The sequence below is a fragment of the Brachycentrus maculatus genome, unplaced genomic scaffold (genome assembly GCF_059751285.1).
Source record: "Brachycentrus maculatus isolate JH-2025_06_01 unplaced genomic scaffold, ASM5975128v1 h1tg000211l, whole genome shotgun sequence".
NCBI lineage: Eukaryota > Metazoa > Arthropoda > Insecta > Trichoptera > Brachycentridae > Brachycentrus > Brachycentrus maculatus.
The window spans coordinates 316,617-338,465 of NW_028280962.1; the positions used below are offsets into that span (position 1 = coordinate 316,617).

Sequence of the window (21,849 nt, forward strand, 5' to 3'; positions counted from 1 at the left end):
CAACATACAACAAAGAGTATCCAACTTGGTTTACTAAAGACCTGTTACAATTAATCAGTTGAAAGAAATTGATACAAACATTCAAACTAAACTTAACAGCTACTGAACTATATACCGATATTTTTGTGCAAGTGTCGGGTTGTGGTCCCGTTGTTAGTGTCGCGGACTCTTTTGAGTCAGAATTTCTCGGTCTGAACCCACTCTACCACAATTTGATACCTATTTCTAATAATGAGCCGCTTAGGCTCACAGAAATAGTATGAAACTGAAATATTTGTGAAAAAATAAAATAAAATGATAATACTTAATATAAACTGTTCTTTATTGTTTTTATATTCTATTGTAAAAGGCCTTTGTGCCGTATAAATATGAATACAATTAAAAACAATTTTTATTCATTTCTACGTTAATAAAATCATATAATTTTAGTTGCGCTGAGCCTCTCTAAAAAGAAGACTGAGCTCTTGTGCTTGGAGGGGCACATTTTCTGATTTTTTTGCATAGGTTGGAAATTCTTAAATGTGGACTTAGCTTCACATACGGTGTTTGAAAATGTTGCGGAATGCATCGAAACACGTGTAACAATAGAATTTAAGAAAAAATGGTATTTGCCAATTAACTTAAATTAAAAATGTATCGATTTTACCACAAAGTGACTACGGAATCAACTTGTGAAATTCTTAAATGAGATTTCATTTCGATAGATTTCTGCCATTAAATATAACAAAACCAAATCAATAAACAATATTGTATTGTTATATTTTGTTCTCAAATCTGGGTTTGTGCGCTTAAGAGTTTTTTATATTGATATCTCAACAAAGATGAAGAAGAATAAGTCTGCGATGTAGTGCTTTGTGGATCATTGGATGCAGATTAAGGGTCAAAGAAAGTGTAAATGTCACAACTGATTTTGAAGAAAAATATTTTAGATATAAATGTATTTTTTTTTTATTCAAACTTTACGTGTAGAAAAGAAATAAGTATATTGTTAAAAAGCAATATCTTCCAACCAACCAAAAACAGGCTAGTGATATCAGTCAAAACGTTTGATACCATATATCGCTCACTACTTTCAACAACATCATATATCAAAAACCGTAAATTTTCAGATGTCCATGTTTTCGGAATGCCCAGAAAATGAACTATATCCCAGCAAAATCGGCATATTTTTAACTTAGTATTTACCCGCTACAGGGCAGAAAGTGTTGTTTTTGCATTTTGAAGAAAAGGCATTGTTTAATTATTTTTTTTTAAATATACTAAATATTTTTCAAATGGAGAAAAAACCTTCAGGTTTTACCTAAAAAGATCTCCTGCAAAATCAAGTTTTTTACATATGATGTTTTTGAAAGAAGTGAGCGATATAGCTGTTTGCAATCAGAGGGTAGATAGTACTTGAACATTAAAAAAAAACATAAATTACAAATTGATGATAATAAGAAAGGAAAAGCAAAAAGGGAAAAAATATTATATATCCACCTGCAATTACTCGGCTGATCTACGTCACAAGGTTTAATTACATTGAAAGCATATAATACTTTAAATTTAATGGAATAAAGATATATAATGCAGCAAGGCCATTTAATTATCGAATGTAAATTCCCAGGCATTCTTTGTGCTCTCAATCATATGTGCACACCAACTGAAATTCAAAGAGTCAAATTTCAAAACAGATCATATCAATACCAAACTTGATTCATCAAATATCAATGGGTGATCGTCAAGTTCTATGATCGTCGATCTCTTTTTGTCGGATCTGCGATGAGACACATTTTGCTGGAATTGTGTTTAAATAAATGTATTCTAGTATGTTCCAGATACGATTCTATTTTGATTTTATCTGGATTCTAACTGCATTTATTCCGTACAAAGTAATAAACATACATATGTACGACTTTTTTATGCTTAAAATTGTCTTGTAGCCAGGCACATTGATAATCAATCACCCGACAAAATAAAAACCTGTTACATTATCTTATTACATACTTTCGGCATAGAATATGACATGTATGTTATTATAAAACAAAAATAACATACCGATAACTAATTTAATTGCTTTCTTCCTTATTTAATCGATCGCAAAAACCATTCTAGATCATTAATTTTAAAATCTAATAATTTCAAACGTCAGAAATTGGAGATATCAACTGCGAACTTGTTTTAAAAATATATCGTAAGTACTCACGGTATGTAGGTCCCGCCATTTCAAAAATATTTACTTATTGTAGGGTTACCATGATATGACAACTTCAAAAATTAAGTCAGGTTTACCAACTTTATAACAACTAAAAAATATATTGTATGTACTTGCTGAAGGTAGGTACCGTTATATTTGGAATTACTGATTTGAGGGTATTTTTTTATATCCTCTTTGAATTTTTTTTGCAAAAAACGTCTCATAAACTCAAAAAGTTTGTAGAAAGTGACGTTTACAGACATTTTAAAAAGAGAAAAAAACAAGAATTTGATCGTCATGATATTCGTATTAGTTAAATTTATATAAGGAATAATAAAATGGGTTATTTAAACTTTCGTAAAAAAAGTATTTTACAAATCTTATTAGAGTTTGAAGTATTTACTTTATAAGTATAAATTAATCTCACTTGTAAGTGACTAATAGTTTTTATGACAAGAACGCATATTGATTTATACTTTAAATAAGTACTTATTATTGTTACTGAGCGTGTAAGAATGTGAGAATACTAAAATATTCAGAATAGCCGTGTCTTTGACTAGCTGTAATCATATTATTAATAGAACTATGCAAAGTATTACAAGTACCCGCTCGCGTTGCATTATTATTGATTAACGTTACTATCGCGTATTCACAGTTAGCTGTGACAAGTATATTTGGTATCAATAGGCAGGTACCTGTCTGCTTCGAATGCTAAATGATATAAATATATTATGGCGTGTATTGGCGAAGTTCAATACACTCGCGTACCTACCTGTTCCTTGTGGGCGCATACAAGGATTGGATACCGAACGAATTGCAAATTAATTTGGTATGGAAAGGATACCCGTAATCAACGGTAAACGCAAGTTGGAATCTAACCTAAAATACACATGATATCATAATTATTACTGTTTATTTAATCGTTGTAAAATCAATTTCATGATAACATGTGCAATCTGCTGATGAAGAAGTTTCTTTTAGAGATGAAAAACATCTATTGGTGAGATGTAAAGAAGATTTTTACTAAGCAGAAATTCTTATATTAGTATGTGAGGTCCAAATCCTGGATTATAATCACACACATGAGAATGTTCTAGTGATTCAAGAACAAGGTTTCTAAATTGGTTCGTATATTCAGAACTTCCAAGAATTTGAGTAGTGTGGTTGTCAATAATGGGTAGAATTGGTGAATGTTACACGTGTGTAAAGTTATCACATAAACCAGCCTATGACGGTCGTCAGCCCCGTAAATGCCCAGACTTCCATATTCTTCTTCATCTTTTATGAGATGTCAAAAAATAATATATTAATTATCTGTTTCATTTTCAGAAATCTTCAAGTTGTGTCAAAGTAATTTCTTTTTTTTCTCATCAGAATAATTTTCTCTTTTAATGAAATCATGGTTTGTATTAAATTAATTTTATGGCTATGGGTGACTAGACACTACTCACAGCACAACATTGCAGCACAATTTCCGTCTTTGCCATAATTACCGATATTATAATATTTTCTTGCTTCGTTTAACATATTTTGCGATCAATAAATTCAAGACTTGCTTTCAAATTGGATCGAACATATACTTTATTGTTTTGCATCAAGTTCCTTTGTGATTTTGATATGTGAATTTTTAATAATAAATATATATTTATCTTGTCCGCCTCCGTAGTGTAATGGTCAGCAAGCTCGGCTACCGTTCTGAAGGTCCCGGGTTCGATTTCCAGGGGGGGATCAAATATAGGTGATTTTTCACTCAAATATTTATTCAATATTACCCTGGACTGGTACCTGAAGTGGAGGGCTGATCACCTTTCCTTTATGTGTTAACGATCAAGATAACACTGCGTTTATATGAAGCAGTGCCTTATGCACCATTGGGGTGCGAATAAGGGTTTAAAAAAAATAATCTTTAGAGATTACTGAGAAGACTAAATTCTCGAGGTTACACCCGAGATTTAAAAAAAAATCATTACTAATTTCAATATTGATCCTTTGTATGTAAAATTCTTACAAGGATTCTCTTACAAACTCTCTAAATCTCTAAACTCTTTGTCTACAAGAGTCTAGACTCTTATAACGAGAGGCGAGAAGAGTCTAGACGTAGTCATTAAGTGTTTTTAAACATGTAAAATTCTCGTTTCACTATCTATCTATCTAATTATCTCTTTGTTTTCTTTCTTTGTTCAGAACATCGCATGCAAATGTATTAATTTTCTAAATATTTCATCGATTCGATTGATGATTGTGACTAGAAGAGCAAATGCAATAGTACTACTCTCACAAATAACTTTTAGGTCTATTCGATAAGCGATTATTTTTTTAAAACGAAAAAAGAAAAAAAAGCGCAACCCTGTTTGTCACTCTTCGTCGATCTATTATTGGGGTATTATTTTCGCATTTTTTTTTATATTGTAACGTGTGTGTTTGACATATTTAGGTTTCTTACGTTATTTTTGTAAGTTGGCAATGAATGACGTCACAGAAACGATGGAGTTATTTTATTATTGGTAACATTGCTTAATTATTGGCGGCTCTGTTTATTGATGCCTATGGTCAACCCTCCCATCCCCCTCCCCTCATATTTGTATAACACAAATGGTATTGTAGTGGTAAAAAAAACAATCCACACTACTACTATTGGAGCTTTATAAACCATAGACAATAAACCATATGACGTCATAAAACGTTTGATGACGGAAATTTAATGACGTATGCGAACGCACGTTTTTCGTTTTATAAAAATATCTAAAGTTTAAAGCTTCATATATCCCTTATTTCTCTACATATAAGAATGCTACCGATAGTCTTGTGATTTTTCATATTAATTTTAAGCCAATAATCACACATCGTGATATTTATCCATTATTTTTTATTGCGACTCAATCTTTAAAAAAAAAAAAAAAAAAAGAGTACCAGTAGGTAGGTTCTTTTTTGTGATTTATTAAGAGAACGGTGATGGCAACACACCTACAACTTTGTTTGTTGTTTATTGTTTCATTTACATAGGAATGTGGAATTTGGAAAAAAAACATTGATTTACTAAGATTAATGCGTTTAAGCAGTTTTTATATGCAAGAAGAGGTACCGTTATATATAACTATAGTATCAGATTGTATAGGTACCTACGTTTAAACCCTCAGGACATGAATCACATACAAAATTCAATATTCTATAGTAATAAATAACTGTTTCATTATTTTTGGATGTTTTCGTCGATTTTCAGTCGATCTTTTGAAAACAAGGCAAAATATCTGTTCATAACATTTTGAGTGTGTTCAAATACTTATATATATATATATATATATATATATATATATATATATATATATATATATATATATATATATATATATATATATATATATATATATATATATATATATATATATATATATATATATATATATATATATATATATATATTCACAAATCTCGGTTCTTCGCTTAGGAGTTATTTAACATTTTTGACATCTCAACATAGATGCAGAAGAACATGGAGTCTAGGTATTTACGTGGCTTACGACTTGTCATAGGTTAGTTAATTTTCACACATGCAAAATCATGTTTACAGGCTTTTACCAATATGTTAAAATAATCCGGGGTTCGGATCTTGCATGCAAATAAAAGAGTCTGCTTAATAAAAAGCTTTCCTCAATCCAACAAAGATGGCTGTTGTGAACTCATATCGCTCACTCCTTTCAACAACGTCATATATCAAAAATCGTCAATTTTCAGTTGTGCGTGTTTTCGGAATGCCCAGAAAATGTACTATATCCCAGCAAAAGCGGCATATTTTTAACTTAATATTTACCCGTTACAGGGCAGAAAGTATTGTTTTTGCATTTTGAATAAAAGTTATTGTTTAATTATTTTTTAAAATATACTTAATATTTTTCAAATGGAGAAAAAACCTTCAGGTTTTACATAAAAAGATCTGCTGCATAGTAAAAAGTTCAATAAGTGGCTTGATATCTATTTTTAATACATTTTATTATATTCTAAAACTTTAAAAACGATCTCCTGAAAAATCAAGTCTTTTGATATGTGACGTTGTTAAAAGGAGTGAGCGATATGTACTGTGTCATGAGATCGATCATATGATCGATCCATGATTGACAACCACACTTGGAGAATGGAGAATGTTGCACATGTGTAGAGTGATCACTTAACCAACCTGCGACAGGTCATAAGCCCTGTAAATACCCAGACTTCCATATTCTTCTACATCTATGTTGAGATGTCAAAAAATATAAAATGGCAGATTCCTTTATATTCTTCTTCTTCTTCTAACTCTTATCCGCACCTCAATGGTGCATAGGGCACTGCATCGTATAGAAGCAGTGTTATCTTGATCGTTAATTACACGAAGGAAAGGTGAGCAGCCTTCCGCTTCAGGTACCAGTCCAGGGTCATATTAAGTAAATATTAGAGTGAAAAATCACTAATATTTATTTTGACAGTCTTGGGAATCGAACCCGGGACCTCCAGCATGGTAGCCTAGCGCGCTAACCACCACACTATGGAGGCGGACATGAATTAATGCCTAAATAAAACTATTAAGTATTTAAATTATTTTGCCGACTAGGAGTTACGTGATGAAAATCGTATCCGTGGCATCTGTTGCGGAAATGTCTCATTGCATTCCGACACGAGACACGTTGATGTAACCTGAATATAAAAAGTAAAATCTCTGTCAACGTTTCTCGGCTTAAAATGGCGGTTTAATACTTGAAATCAAGAGTTGGAATCAGAACTGTCTGTTCTCATTAATGATCTATGAAGCTGATTCATTTAATGCTGATCTTCCAAATGAGCAGATATTTATACCAACATACTCTGTTCATGCCACTAAATATAGGTAGGTATTTAAATCTTGATATAATTTTTTTGATAACTCATCAAAGATGAAGAAGAATACGGAAGTCTGGGCATTTACGGGGCTGACGACAATCATAGGCTGGTTTAAGTGATCACTTTACACACGTGTAACATTCACCAATTCTACCCATTATTGACAACCACACTACTGAAATTCTTAGAAGATCTATATATATGAACCAATTTTTGAAACATTATTCTTGAATCACTAGAACTTCACTGGAGACATCTATTGGTGAGATGAAAGAAGCTTTTTATTCGGATTCGGACCTCACATACTAATAAAAGAGTTTTAACTCCTTAGAGTTAAAAGTCTCCCTCCGTGGTGCAATGGTTAGTGTGTTTACCTATCGTGCTGGAGGTCTCGGGCTCGATTCCAGGGAGGGGGGGATGAAAATATATATTACTGATTTTACACTACAATATTTATTTAATATTATCCTGGACCAGTCCCCGATGTGCAAGAGATATATATTTTAAAAAAAAACTTGATTTTTCAGGAGATCGTTTTTAAAGTTTAAAAATATAATAAAATGTATTAAAAATAAATATCAAGCCCTTTATTGAACTTTTTACTGTGCAACGGATCTTTTTAGGTAAAACCTGAATGTTTTTTCTCCATTTGAAAAATATTAAGTATATTTAAAAAAATAATTAAACAATACCTTTTCTTCAAAATGCAAAAACAACACTTTCTGCCCCGCTACAGCGGGTAAATATAAAGTTAAAAATATGTTGCTTATGCTGGGATATATAATAGTAAACTTTCTCGGCATTCCGAAAACATGCACAACTGAAAATTGACGATTTTTTATATATGACGTATTTGAAAGGAGTGAGCGATATGTTATTTTATAAATTATAAATAAATAAATTGTGGTTAAAAATGATGAAAACCGCGAGAATTTTCTCGAATACTGTGAAACTATTAAGTTTTGTTACATGCATGACGTACCTTTGCGTTGTTTTTTGTTATGTTCAAATCGTTGCATTGTCTCCCATTGTTCCAACCAGAGCCGTAGCAATGTATTGTTATCCTTGGTAAATATCACACGAAAATTTAATCCAATATGTACGAATGATGCGTGTAATATATAAACCCAGAACAGCTTGTTTATTTGAAATAAAATAGTGATTTGAAAACATGGTAGATGTGATAATTAAGATGGAACTTGCAAACATCTAATTCATGAAGCGATCTCAATGAATGGATCTTTTCATTAATTGATTCGGCAGTCACTTTGTGGTAAAATCTATTCATTTTTAATAAATGTTTTACTTAGTAAATTATTACTTGCTTTTGTTAAGGTTTGTTTGTTGGTAACTAATAAGTCCTTTATAGATGAAGCTACATTCCAATCACTTTTGTTTTTTATTTTCACTGTTTTATGGGTCGGGGCACATTTTTTTTATTATTTCTGCACATTTGTACTTAAACGATGACGATTGTTTGTAAAGCGCAACTTCAGTGTCTACTGCTAATTCTTGTAAGTCTACGTTTATGTTTTTTGGTTGTAAATTGTATTTCAGTCCACGGGATAATAATTGTGAATGATAAGTGGTATTTCTAAGTAAAACATTAATTAAAAATAAATGGATCATTGTAAGACAAGAGGAATATCTAATTTAACATAATAAAAAAAATTATAATAAAACCCTTATCCGCACCCCAATGGTGCATAGGGCACTGCGTCATATAAACGCAGTGTTATCTTGATCGTTTACACATAAAGGAAAGGTGATCAGCCCTCCGCTTCAGTACCAGTCCAGTGTAATATTGAATAAATATGACAGTGAAAAAATCACTTATATTTATTTTACCCCCCTTGGGAATCGAACCCGGGACCTCCAGAACGGTAGCCGAGCTTGCTGACTATGGTCAGCAAGCTCGGAGGCGGACAAATTTTTTTAATTTTAAAATAATTTAACACACTCAACTATTACACCACAGAGGCGGATCAATACATGTTATATTATCTTAAATGTGATGCTAAACACACGAATGAAAGATGATCAGCCCTACGCTTCAGGTACCATTCCAGGGCAATATTAAATTAACAAGTGAACATCACTTACATTCATTTTGACCCCCTTAAAAATCGAATCTAACGCGCTAGCTAAACGTGCTGACCACTACACTACGGGGCGGACAAAATGACCCGACGAAACACACAAATAGTATCGCATTGAGAAATATTGATATAGTCGTAATTGGCCTACAATTAAATTGGAAAAATCCCACGGTGTTACAAAGAGAACCATTTTGGTAATTACGTGTATTATGAATGAATGACTTCTCCCGGTAAAATGATTTGTGGTGTAAATTTAGTCTCACATTTTCTTATTTGCAAATGACCTTGGATTGGAAACGAATCGAGTAACGAGTTATATCTTTAGAAAAAAATTGCAATGTTGGGAATGGATCGGAACCGATCAGAATGACTCTCAGATTTATAAGCTTATTGTAAGCGTATTCACGATTGCTCTTAAAATTTGATCTTCAAATGAAAAGCCTATCAAAACATATTTATATTTGAAAAATATTGGTCGATTTCAGATTAACAAACTCTAGGAATGAATTAATCAAAGGTTATGATTTACAGAATCGTTTATATATATATATATATATATATATATATATATATATATATATATATATATATATATATATATATATATATATATATATATATATATATATATATATATATATATATATATATATTTATTTATTTATATTTATATATTTATATTTATATATATATATATATATATATATATATATATATATATATATATATATATATATATATATATATATATATATGGTAGTCATACAGGAGAAAGTGACCAAGTGCATTTGTTTACAAAAACGTGATTATGAACTATTTGATATCTCACTAGCTTAATATTGCCATGAAAATTTTCCCAGTACATTTAAAACTTGGAACTATAATATATTGACTTGTTAAAAATGATGAACTGCATTGATGTTTATTTTCTTGACAAGCAAAAGTGACTTAAATGGCCCTCCTGAACATATTACGTTTTGTCAGTTGGTCACTTTCTCCTGTACGACTAAGATATATATATGTGCAAATATATAATTTCTAATTGTCCTAATTATTTGATCATTTATTTTTACGTCAATTTTTCGATTCTTAATTTCGATCAAAAATAAATTGTCAATTTCCATGATACCTTGAAAGAAACCATTATTTGCTTCTTGAATAACTCGGACCTTTTCCGACTTTTGAAATTCCTTTTTGACCCGAAATTGTAAAAAAAAGTGCTTCTGATAATGGTATACCATTTATAAGTAAGATTTATTTTAAAAATTAATTCCCGTTGCACGTAAATCCCGTTCAAACGGACGTAATATATATTTTAAATGTACGCAAAACGGGATTAGTTTTAGCTAGAGTGTCTATAAGCTAAAAAGCAACATCTTGCGACCAACTAAACGTTATGATTTATTGAATAATTTCCTGCTGACTAATTATTGTATAATATATCTGAATAGCGAATTGAACCGTTAGTTACATTTCTGTCAGGATGTGCAGTTATAATCTAGTTTATTATCATCTGTCCGTTGGTACATATTTGCATGGTGTGGATAACTGCATTGCTAAGACTGGATTCTAGAATTTATTGAAATAAATAAAAATACCTTCATGTTAATTCTTAGCCTCGCTGCATTGAAAATGCATAAGCGATAATTATTTTGCTATACAAACGGGTTTGTAATCGATAAAACTAGGAACGATATTAAATTAACTTCAGAAATTGAGAATTATATGGAGGATAATTTTCGTCGTATATATTTGGATTTTTTAAAAGATGGAAATATCATTTATTATTGATCTTGCTTATATTATTTACAAGGTTTATAAATCATTAAGGTGGATTTATGTTTCTTCTAACTAAAAAAAGATGTTGTATTTTAGTCTGTATTGGGAATAGGAGGGATAATCTAGTGTGGGACAATCAGGAACTTGTCAACATTTGCTCGTTGCTAAGAGGAAACCACGTAAAACTCAATTGTCATCAACAGACCTTCTGTTCCACTAGAAGAGGGTTCGGGATTTTGTGTCCTAGCTTGATTTATGGCACATTGGTACTATAAACCAAGCTAGGACACAGACATTGGTCCATCACTATTTTTATCATATATGATACCATGTATCCTTGGATTTGAAGCCTAGGACTAATCACTATACCTTAGGTAATCACGATGGAGTTAACAGCGGTGCCCTGTGCACCATTTGGATGCGGAAGAGAAGAATGATTTAAAAAAACATGTATTTCGACAGTGGTTAAGCACTTATACCATAAATGGTACGCGCAGAAACTCAATCGCAGATCGATGAACTAAGAGAAATCAGAGATGGAACTAACGAAGAACTAAAAAGATGAACTAATAGATAATCTTGAAGGAGATCCTAGAAATAAACTAATTTATATATACCTAAAAAGATACTTATAAAAAACCCAAAGATACGCAAAGAAAAAGCTAAAGATGATCTTAGAGATACACATAGAGATAAACTTGGAGATGAATCTGTAGATATTCCGAAAAACAAAATTAAAGAAAATCCTGAAGATACAAAGAGAAAAACTTACAGATGACCCTTGAGATACAGATAGCGATAAACTTAGAGAAATATAAAGATATACATACTAAAATACATAGTAAAACTTAAAAATACACGTAAAGATAAAATTGGACACGAATCTCTATAGATTTATCTCGGAATATCTATACATTCCGAGCAATAAAATTAGAAAGAAAATCATAAAGATATACTCAGAGAAAAACTCAGAGGTGACCCTTGAGATATAGGCAGTACTTAGAAATACCCAACCTCATCTGTGTGTGCATGCACCAACACAAAATAAACAAAAGTACCCTTAATTCCGCATATATTTTCCTCGAGGCTCAGAATGGACCAGAGCAAACCAGAATGGAGCAGAGCAAACCCAGCTTCACCAATTTATGAGAATCAAAAATTTGTATAATCTTTCAATGCAATTGGCTGCAGTTCAACGAATTCAATTCCAGTTGGTATTCTCTCTTCCATGTCGATTATTGTTACAGAATACATTAATTGTAGTTTCGTAGTTTGGCTGTCTGTTGACAATACAACGACCGTCTATTGTCTGCGACATCTTTACGTGTCGCCTTATGGCCTTTTCTTTTCTTAGTCACGCTTTGAAAATGTGGCGTTTGTTGAATTAGCATCAAACGTGTTCTGTTAATAACTTTCGGCAAAAGTAAGAGTGACGTGACAAACTGTTCAAATACCGGTTTGTTTGTAAATACGAACACAAAAATACCGAGAGGCGTGAGTCATTCCAATGTCTACATATAAAATCGTTCAAATTCGGTTAGATAACTTGAAATCATTTACCAATACATCATAGAAGATATATTCTTTAAAAAAATCTGTCTGGTATCAAAATATGCTTTTATTTATTATTTTTAGTATCAAAATAACATTTTTTATTTTAGTTTTACTTGGTTAATTCCTCTATTTCTTAAAATCTATCGTGATACGGGTTTCAATGTCACAATAGATTTTAAGAAATAGAGGTGTTTACCAAGTAAAACTCAAATTAAAAATGGATTGATGAAATCAACATATCCCTCTGTTAATTTTGTCTAGTATCAAAATATCATTTTGTTTATTTTGTCTAGTATCAACATATCCTTCTGCTTATTTTGTCTAGTATTAAAATATTCCTCTGCTTATTCTATCTACTATCAAAATATACCTTTGTTTATCCTGTCTACTATCAAAATGTCCCTCTGTTTATTCTGTTTACTATCAAAACATCCATTTGTTTATTCTGTCTAGTATCAAAATATAATTTTGCTTATTTTGTCTACTATCAACATATCGTTCTGCTTATTCTGTCTAGTATCAAAATATACCTTTTGCTTATTCTGACTAGTATCAAAATATCCCTCTGTTTATTCTGTCTACTATCAAAACATTCATTTGTTTATTCTGTCTACTATCAAAACATCCGTTTGTTTATTCTGTCTACTCTCAAAACATCCTTTTTTTATTCTGTCTAGTATCAAAATATTTCTATGATTTTTCTCTTCAACCTCAAAATATTCCTTTGTCTTTTTGTCTTAAATTAACTGTCTTAACCAAAATATCCCTTTTTCAGTACCAAACATACAAATACAAATATATCAAATAAAAATATACAATACAAGTAAGTACCTACAAAATATAAAAACATACCAAATATAACTATCAAATTCAAATAAACCAAAATGTGCCTTTGGTCTTTTTGTCTTAACCAAAAGGTCTCTTGGTTCTTTATATTTGAACAAAATTATCCCTTTTGCTTTTTCTATATTTATCAAAATTTCCTTTTTCTTTTTTGTTTAGAATTAAAACATCCCGTTAGTTTTGTTGTTGCCTGTAGTCAAAATATCTCATTGAATTAAAATCTAGTCTAGTATCAAAATAATTCATTGAACAATCTCTTTTCTAGTATGAAAATATCTCGTAGATCCTAAAGATATTAACGATTGTGTACCTACTATAATGATGTGGCAAATTATGCAAATTCGTTAAATTAAATACAAAGTCAAGCCACCTGCATATTATTTAATGAGATTATGTCGAAACCGGAGTACGTTAAATTAAATTAAACTGTAGACCAAGGAATGTTCGCGCGTCGTGGGTAATGTATAAAGTGACTTGGACCGCTACCTCAGCAGCCGGAACGGATCAATAAATAATGACCGCTTCACAAACGATAAAAAATAATTAATGATATTTTTATTCAAACAATTGAACTATTTTTTGACATCTCAACATAGATGAAGAAGAATATGGATGTCTGGCCATTTACAGATTTGTGAACAAGTACAGTTAACCCCCCCATAACGCTGAGATAGGTACCGCGTTATCGGAGGGGAGGTTATAGGGAATTTAATGTTTTTAAATTGTATATCAATTTTAAATGACTCATTAAAGCCATTTCCGCTAGTTAAAACGAAAAAATACAACTTAAAACATTAAACCCTTATAAAATTCCCTAAGATAAAGGGGTACTTGTGTCAACGTTGTGTCGAATATATAATCCAGGATTCGGACCTCACATACAAGTTAAAGAGTCTCTGCTTAATAAAAGCTTTCCTCATCCCACCATAGATGTCTATAGTGAACTGGCGCATGCCGTGTTTGATCAATATATATATAAGTTTATTAGTATTGTTATTAATCACGGGTAGAATTGGTTAATGTTACGCTGTGTAAAGTGATCAGTTAAACCAGCCTATGAAGGTCGTAAGTCCCGTAAATGCCCAGACTTCCATGTTCTTCTTCATCTTTGTTGAGATGTCATAAAAATCATGTTAATTATGCATAATAATTACCGATTTAATTTTCCCTAATCGAATCTAAAAACATAATAGGATAAGTAATTCATAATTTGATCATACTTCAAACACTGCTCACAATGGTTTGAAACACATTTTCATTAATATTCTTTCGCTATTAAATTTCTCAATTTATTCAAAACAAACAATAAATTATAATATTTCTTGTTTGTCTTTAGTGTAACTGCTTCCGTTAAATATGTAGGTATCTTATAATACATATATGTATACATAATGGCATTTTTACACACAGCACTTCCTGTCATGGGAGTCTTTTATGGCGGGTTTAAGATAAGAACTAAAAAAACACGTTTTTGCCATTAGTTGCAGTCTTTGTCTTCACTTCGAAGAATACCTAGTATTTTACTTTTTTGACATCTCAACAAAGATGTAGAAGAATGTAAAATTCTGGGCATTTGTAAATGATATGACAGATCATAAGCCCTGTAGGGCTTATGATCTCTCATATGCTTGTTAAGTGATCACTTTACACGCGTGCAACATTCACCATTCCACCCATGATTGACAACCACACCCATGATTGACAACCACACTACTCAAATTTCCGAAGTCGTGTATATCCTTTGATTTACACCTTCTTTCACATATCGCTCACTCTTTTTAAAAACATCATAAATAAAAAAAAATCGTCGATTTTTAGTTGTGCATGTTTTCGGAATGCTCAGAAAATGTACTATATCCCAGCAAAAGCGGCATATTTAAACTTAATATTTACTCGCTACAGGAAAAAAAGTGTTGTTTTTGCATTTTGAAGAAAAGGTATCAAAACACAGTAAGGCACATTTTTTTGTGGTACGTTTTTTTTTTGCAATTTGGGACTAAGTAGATTCTTTTTAGTCCAAAAATGCAAAAACACATACTACAAAAAAAATGTCCCTGACTGTGTTTTAAGTTTGGACAGCCGTATTGTGTCACGATTTTGATCAATATACAAGTATCTAGGAATTATAAAAGTTGAGTAGTATGGTTGTCAACCATTGCTTGAATTGGTGAATTTTACACGTATATAAAGTCATAAAATCACTATCCCAAGCCTATGGGCGTTTGTCCACTACACGAAATTACACGGAATTTTACCGTCCGGCACGTTTTAGCGTTTTAAAACGATGATTGGCTTGGATTGGCTTGTGCTTTTGTCCGTCTTTCTTCGGGTCGGAGCTCGGCTGTCCAAACTTAAAACACAGTAAGGGATTTTTTTTTGTAGTACGTTTTTTTTGCATTTTTGGATTAAGTAGAATCTATTTAGTCCAAAAATGCAAAAAAACGTACTACAAAAAATTGTTCCTTATACTGCGTTTTGGAGTTTGGACAGCCGAGCTCTTGATCGGTGCGTGAACACGTTGCGGTTAAATTCGATCACGCTAAACTGTTGTAGTCGCTTTCATTTTCAAAACCAGACTGCCGGACGGTCGTAAGCCCTGTAAATAAATGCGCAGAATTAAATATTTTCTTTCATGCATGTCAAAAATGAAGAGATTCATTCGAAATAAGGATTTCCTATTCATTTTATTTCATAATCGCACCGGAAACGAGTTAGAGTGATGATTTATCAAACAAAATTGAGAAATACCTGCAATGCGTCACGTCTCTTTAGGCATGAGACCTTTTCGTCTTCCTTTTGGGACGCCAAGGTTAGGAGTGTGAAAAGCACATTTGATTTTGTAATTTGTACACAAACGAGATAATCCTCCCACTCGAATCGTGCACCGCTGATTAAAAAACTATTTAATGATGTGTTCATCTGTGGCAGTGGTTGGAAAACCGTGGTTCGCGAACCGTATGCTGCTCTTTGACCCTTAACACATTGACTGCCAGTGTCAGCCACCGGTGACCGGCACTTTGTACCTTATATTGGTCGTATGAAGATAATATAAGGTACAAAGTGTCAGCCTCCGGTGGCTGACGAGACGCAATTTAAATGCCTTGTGTCGGTCACCGGTAGTCACTGTGTTAATGTGCTGCTCGGCATAAATCGCTCACTCCTTTCAAGAACGTCATAAATCAAAAATCACATACCTTTTCCGCCAATATTTCCATATCAGCACAGGGCGCCGATCGCTCACTCCTTTCAAGAACGTTATAAATAAATAAAAAACTAGATTTTTCAGGAGAACGTTTTTAAAGTTTAAAAATATAATACAATATATTAAAAATAAATTACTAGCCCCTTATTGGACTTATTGCTGTGCAACAGATCTTTTTAGGTAAAACCTGAAGATTTTTTCCCAATTTGAAAAATATTTAGTATATTTAAAAAAATAATTAAAAATACCATTTCTTCAAAATGCAAAAATAACACTTTCTGCCCTGTAGCGGGTAAATATTAAGTTAAAAATTATCTTTTGCTAAGGTATAGTACATTTTCTGGGCATTCCGAAAACATGCACAGCTGAAAATTGACGATTTTTTATTTATGACGTTCTTGAAAGGAGTGAGCTATATGAAGACAATATAAGGTACAAAGTGTCAGCCTCCAGTGGCCGACAAGACGCAATTTAAGTGCCTGTCATGATCACGACAATCATAACTACGAAACCACCACGCCGCTTCCCACAGGGGTAGGCAGAGAGAATAGAATGCCACTAGGAAGTCCCCTGAAATTTTAAGATGGAGACCTTTGGAGAATAAGAGAGGCGTCGGAAGGCCTCCAAAAGATGGTCCGACGTCATAGCCGCTGTGGGGGTAAAAATTGGCTGCAAGCAACAACTGACCGAAGGAAATAGAAACATACGGAAGAGGCCTATATCCAGCAGTGGAGGACAGAATGCTGAAGAAGAAAGACCAGGTATTGGGTACGCATCGTCATTTGACATACATTAGGATAATAAATTACGACCGTTAAAACACGCGTGTCGCTGAATATCAATTGACAACTCATCAAAGATGAAGAAGAATATGGAAGTATGGGCATTTACGGGGTGACGACCGTCATAGGCTAGCTTAAGTGATCACTTTACACACGTGTAACATAGTGGCATATTCAAATGTTTAATTTTAAAAAGATAATCAACGTTTAACATTCACCAATTCTACCCATTATTGACAACCACACTACTCAAATTCTTGGAAGTTCTATATATATATATATATATATATATATATATATATATATATATATATATATATATATATATATATATATATATATATATATATATATATATATATATATATATATATATATATATATATATATATATATATATATATATATATATATATATATATATATATATATATATATATATATATATATATATATATATATATATATATATATATATATATATATATATATATATATATATATATATATATATATACGAACCAATTTTGAAACATTGTTCTTGAATCACTAGGACTTCACTAGAGACATCTATTGGTGAGATGAAAAAAACTCCTATAATTGGAGATAATCCAGATTTGTGAATAAGTATTTGGACACACTCAAAATGTTGATATGTTTTTGTTTGATTGAAGTTTTGTACTGACATTTCTTGGTGGAACTGCATTTTATATAATAAAATAACAGCTACATATATACGAGTAGTTTTTCACGTATATTTTATTTGACCAGTGACCGGGTTTCGTTGATCAGTTTGGTTATGATGTCGGTAACAACGAAACCCGGTGACTAGTCAAATAAAATATATGTGGAAAAAAATCTATAGTTGTTATTTTGTTACATATAATATGATTTTAAATAGAGTTATTAACCCACTAAATATGACTATATAGATAAACAAATAATATATTACATTTATTACATTTCGACATAGATGAAGAAGAATATGAAGGCTGGGTACAGGCCTTATGAACTCTCGTAGGCTGGTTAAGTGCTCACTCAATACGATAACCAAAAATGAACTTTTTTCCCTTCTCAACATAGATAAAAAAGAATATGGAAATCAGATTATTCACAGGGCTTATAACCTGTCATAGGGTGGTTAAGTGATCACATTACACACGTCCAATATTCACCATTCTACCCATGATTGACAATCACACTAGTCCAATTTTTGGAACTCCTACATAATAATAATAAAAAACCCTTATCCGCACCCAATGGTGCATAGGGCACTGCTTAATATAAATGCAGTGTTATCTTGATCGTTTACATATGAAGGAAAGGTGATCAGCTCTCCACTTCAGGTACCAGTCCAGGGTAATATTGAATAAATATTACAGTGAAAAAATCACTTATATTTATTTTACCCCCTTTGGGAATCGAACCCGGGACCTCCAGAATGGTAGCCGATCGTGCTGACCATTACACTACGGAGGCGGACATTAATCTAATACATGTGGGTTCACTGGAGCCATATATTGCTAATATTGGGAAAGCTTTTACTTTTTTAGCGGAGACCCTTTTATTTCGATGTATCAAGATCCGTGAACAAGTATTTGGACACACTCAAACTGTTGTAAATAATACATTAATATTCAAGAGAAAATACTGTCGAAAACGTTATATGGCGAAATTTACGAGTAATGACAGTATACGGCAATTTGCATATTACAGTTATTATATTTATGTATTTGGGTAGTATGTTTTCTAGGGATGGAAAGATTGATAAAGACTTAGAAAGGAGAGTGAATGCTGGGAACAAAGTTAATGGTGCACTGAAATCAGTTATAGCAAATAAAAACCTATCGGTGGAAGCTAAACTGGCAGTGCACAACGGAGTCCTGGTTCCAACTCTAATGTATGGAAGTGAAACATGGAGTTGGCAAAAGAAGGATGAAAGTAGACTGAATGCAGTCGAAATGAGATCTCTCAGAAGAATGTGCGACAAAACGATGTGTGATAGATGTACGAATAGTGAAATAAGGAAGGAATGCAAAGCTGAGATAAGCATTATCGATAAAATTAAGAAAGGTGTGTTGAGATGGTTTGGACATGTAGAACGAATGAGTGAGGAAAGAACGGTAAAACAAATTTATGAGGCGAATGTTCGCGGGAAAAGAAGCAGAGGAAGACCGAGAAAAACATGGCACGATCAGGTATGCCAAATACTTGAAAGTGGTCAGGTTAGGAGTCGTAACAATCGGCGGGTATGTACGAGGAGATGCATGAACGTGGAAGAGGCGAAGAATGTTTGCAAGGACAGAGTGGTGTGGCGCTCTATTCTCTCTGTCTACTCCTGCGGGGAAGCGGCGTGATGGTTAGTTAGTTAGTTAGTAGTTCAGTTATTATTATATTTGCAAATCAGATGTTGCAATGAATCTTTGATTAATATATTCAGACTTTTTGATATCCTATTATTTTAAATAATCGCAACGCATTAACATGGAGGATAATCGTTTAATATTAAATTAATGCTTTTTTAAAGTAAATATATAAATTGAGTGAACTTAATAACGAATTTGAGAAAGTGATATTCAGAGAGCATACCTACCCTAGAATTATAGTTAATATCTGGTGTAAAAAAAATGTTTTCGCCCTATGTAAATTTTAACAGAAAATATTTCTTGAAGAAACTACCAGATATAGTAATGAATATTGTTCAGATTGCGCGAAATTCTGCATTTATATCTCAGCTTCATGAATAAATAACATTGATTTTTGGTTTTGGACCAAATAAGTCTAAATTCTTGGTAGTCTAAAAATTGGAATCACTTTGTAACTTACCAGTCAAAACTTAAATTTAAAATAGATAGATATTACCACAAAGTAATTGCCGAATCAATTAATGAAATCATTGGAATTATCTTGAAATACCGAAGGACTTGATTAATATTTAATAAATATTAAATAAAAAAAACAATGCAATGTGTCCAGATAATCAGTATTCACCTAGTCACGTCAAATGTCAATCTGATTTTAACCGACACAATTTTAAAGCGACGGGTTTCTTTTTGAGTTCATCAAATCAGCCCCACGTTTGCTGTGTGGGTAGACCGTTGCATCAAGTGGATAAGACATTTATGTTGTTGACGTCACGGATTGCTGAACAGCAAAACAATTTTATTAATAACATTGTTATAAGTAAAATTTGTGCGACCCATCATGACATATGGGATCGAGAGCAGAGCGGACGCTGGAGTCATAAATGAAGACTCTAAGAAGCATATCTAGCAAAGTCTACAAGACAGAATAAGGAACACCAGGATAAGGGAAATATGCGAGATCGAAGATGTCGTTCGGTGGGGAAGGCAACGGGAGACAATGGTATGCGCATGTGAGGAGAATGGAACCATCCAGACTCATCTACCTTGCACTGCACCGCAAATCCCAAGTTAGCCGACTCCCGGGCAGACCACCAAAGAGATGGATTGACAGCTGGGAATCGACATCGCAGGTGGCTAATAAATTTAAAAAACAGGCCACAAGGCTTACACAGCAAGCAGAATAAAAAAAGAGACATTGTTATTACCAGGACATACACCGCAACAACTCCAGAGGCCACGAACACGCTGCAGCAGAGGAAAGTCCTCACGGCAGGCTTCATATTGAAAACCAAGTTCAACTTCTTCATGCGGTCCGACAGTCTACATCCTCAATCACAAACTGTCACCACTCCACCCGGAAATCCCGACACAGTTCCACAAAGCGAATCACCAAAAAATTATTAACACGTTTGCAGGATACCATTCAAGGTATCTGGCACCAATCACGCAATCACCAACACAAATGACGGATTCGGCGACACTAATTATGGATTAGGAGACCCAAATAGGACCGTGTCACCTTTTACGAATGCACAACACCTTTGGAAGAATTTTGGGACCTTCCAAATTCATCAAGGATGTACAACCGATGAACAGATGCACCAAATTCATAGGTAAGATGACGTATTCAACAATGCATTAAACTTGCAAACATGCAAATCAGTTATTAATTTTATTCAAATCAATTTGCATTCCTCAGATCATAAAGCGGCTTTGATATGCTGTTGATACTATTATTGCACAAGCGCTAATTACGTATCTTGGTATTAACCTGTTCGGCTGATCGACAATTTATTGTTTCCAATTAATTTTATCACTAATGGCTTTCGAAACGTTAAGAAAATGGTTTAAGACCACGATGTTACGCGTACTGCGCCTAAAAATTAAGAAATTGGTATTATTTTTACACTTTTGCGCAATGCTTGTTCGATTTTTGTACAATTGATTGTAGTTTCGCGCAACCTTCGCGTTTTTTAATGTTATCACTAGTTTTCACTGGTGTCACTTGTAGTGTCACTCTCCGTATGGCTTGTTAGGGTTTGTTTTACATTTTTTTCTAGTTTTCGTTTGGTTTTGACGTCGGTATGTCGATGTTTCGTGGTCGTGGAGTTCGCCCGTCGCACACAGTCCCGCGCGGAGGTGATGTCGACTGATGACGACTGAGTGTTCTTGCTTGCAATACGTTCCGAGGTGAGATCAC

The 21,849-nt window shown here is 32.7% G+C and overlaps 1 protein-coding gene across 1 annotated transcript in view; it reads right to left on the reverse strand.

Moving 5' to 3' along the window:
- LOC148307068 (uncharacterized) overlaps positions 1-21,849 on the reverse strand; it is a 31,059-nt gene extending 9,210 nt beyond the window's left edge. Inside the window, exon 1 of the mRNA XM_088263975.1 lies at positions 20,855-21,849. Coding sequence (XP_088120101.1) covers positions 20,855-20,956 — 102 coding nt within the window. The 5' untranslated portion in view covers positions 20,957-21,849. The remainder of the gene's footprint in view (positions 1-20,854) is intronic.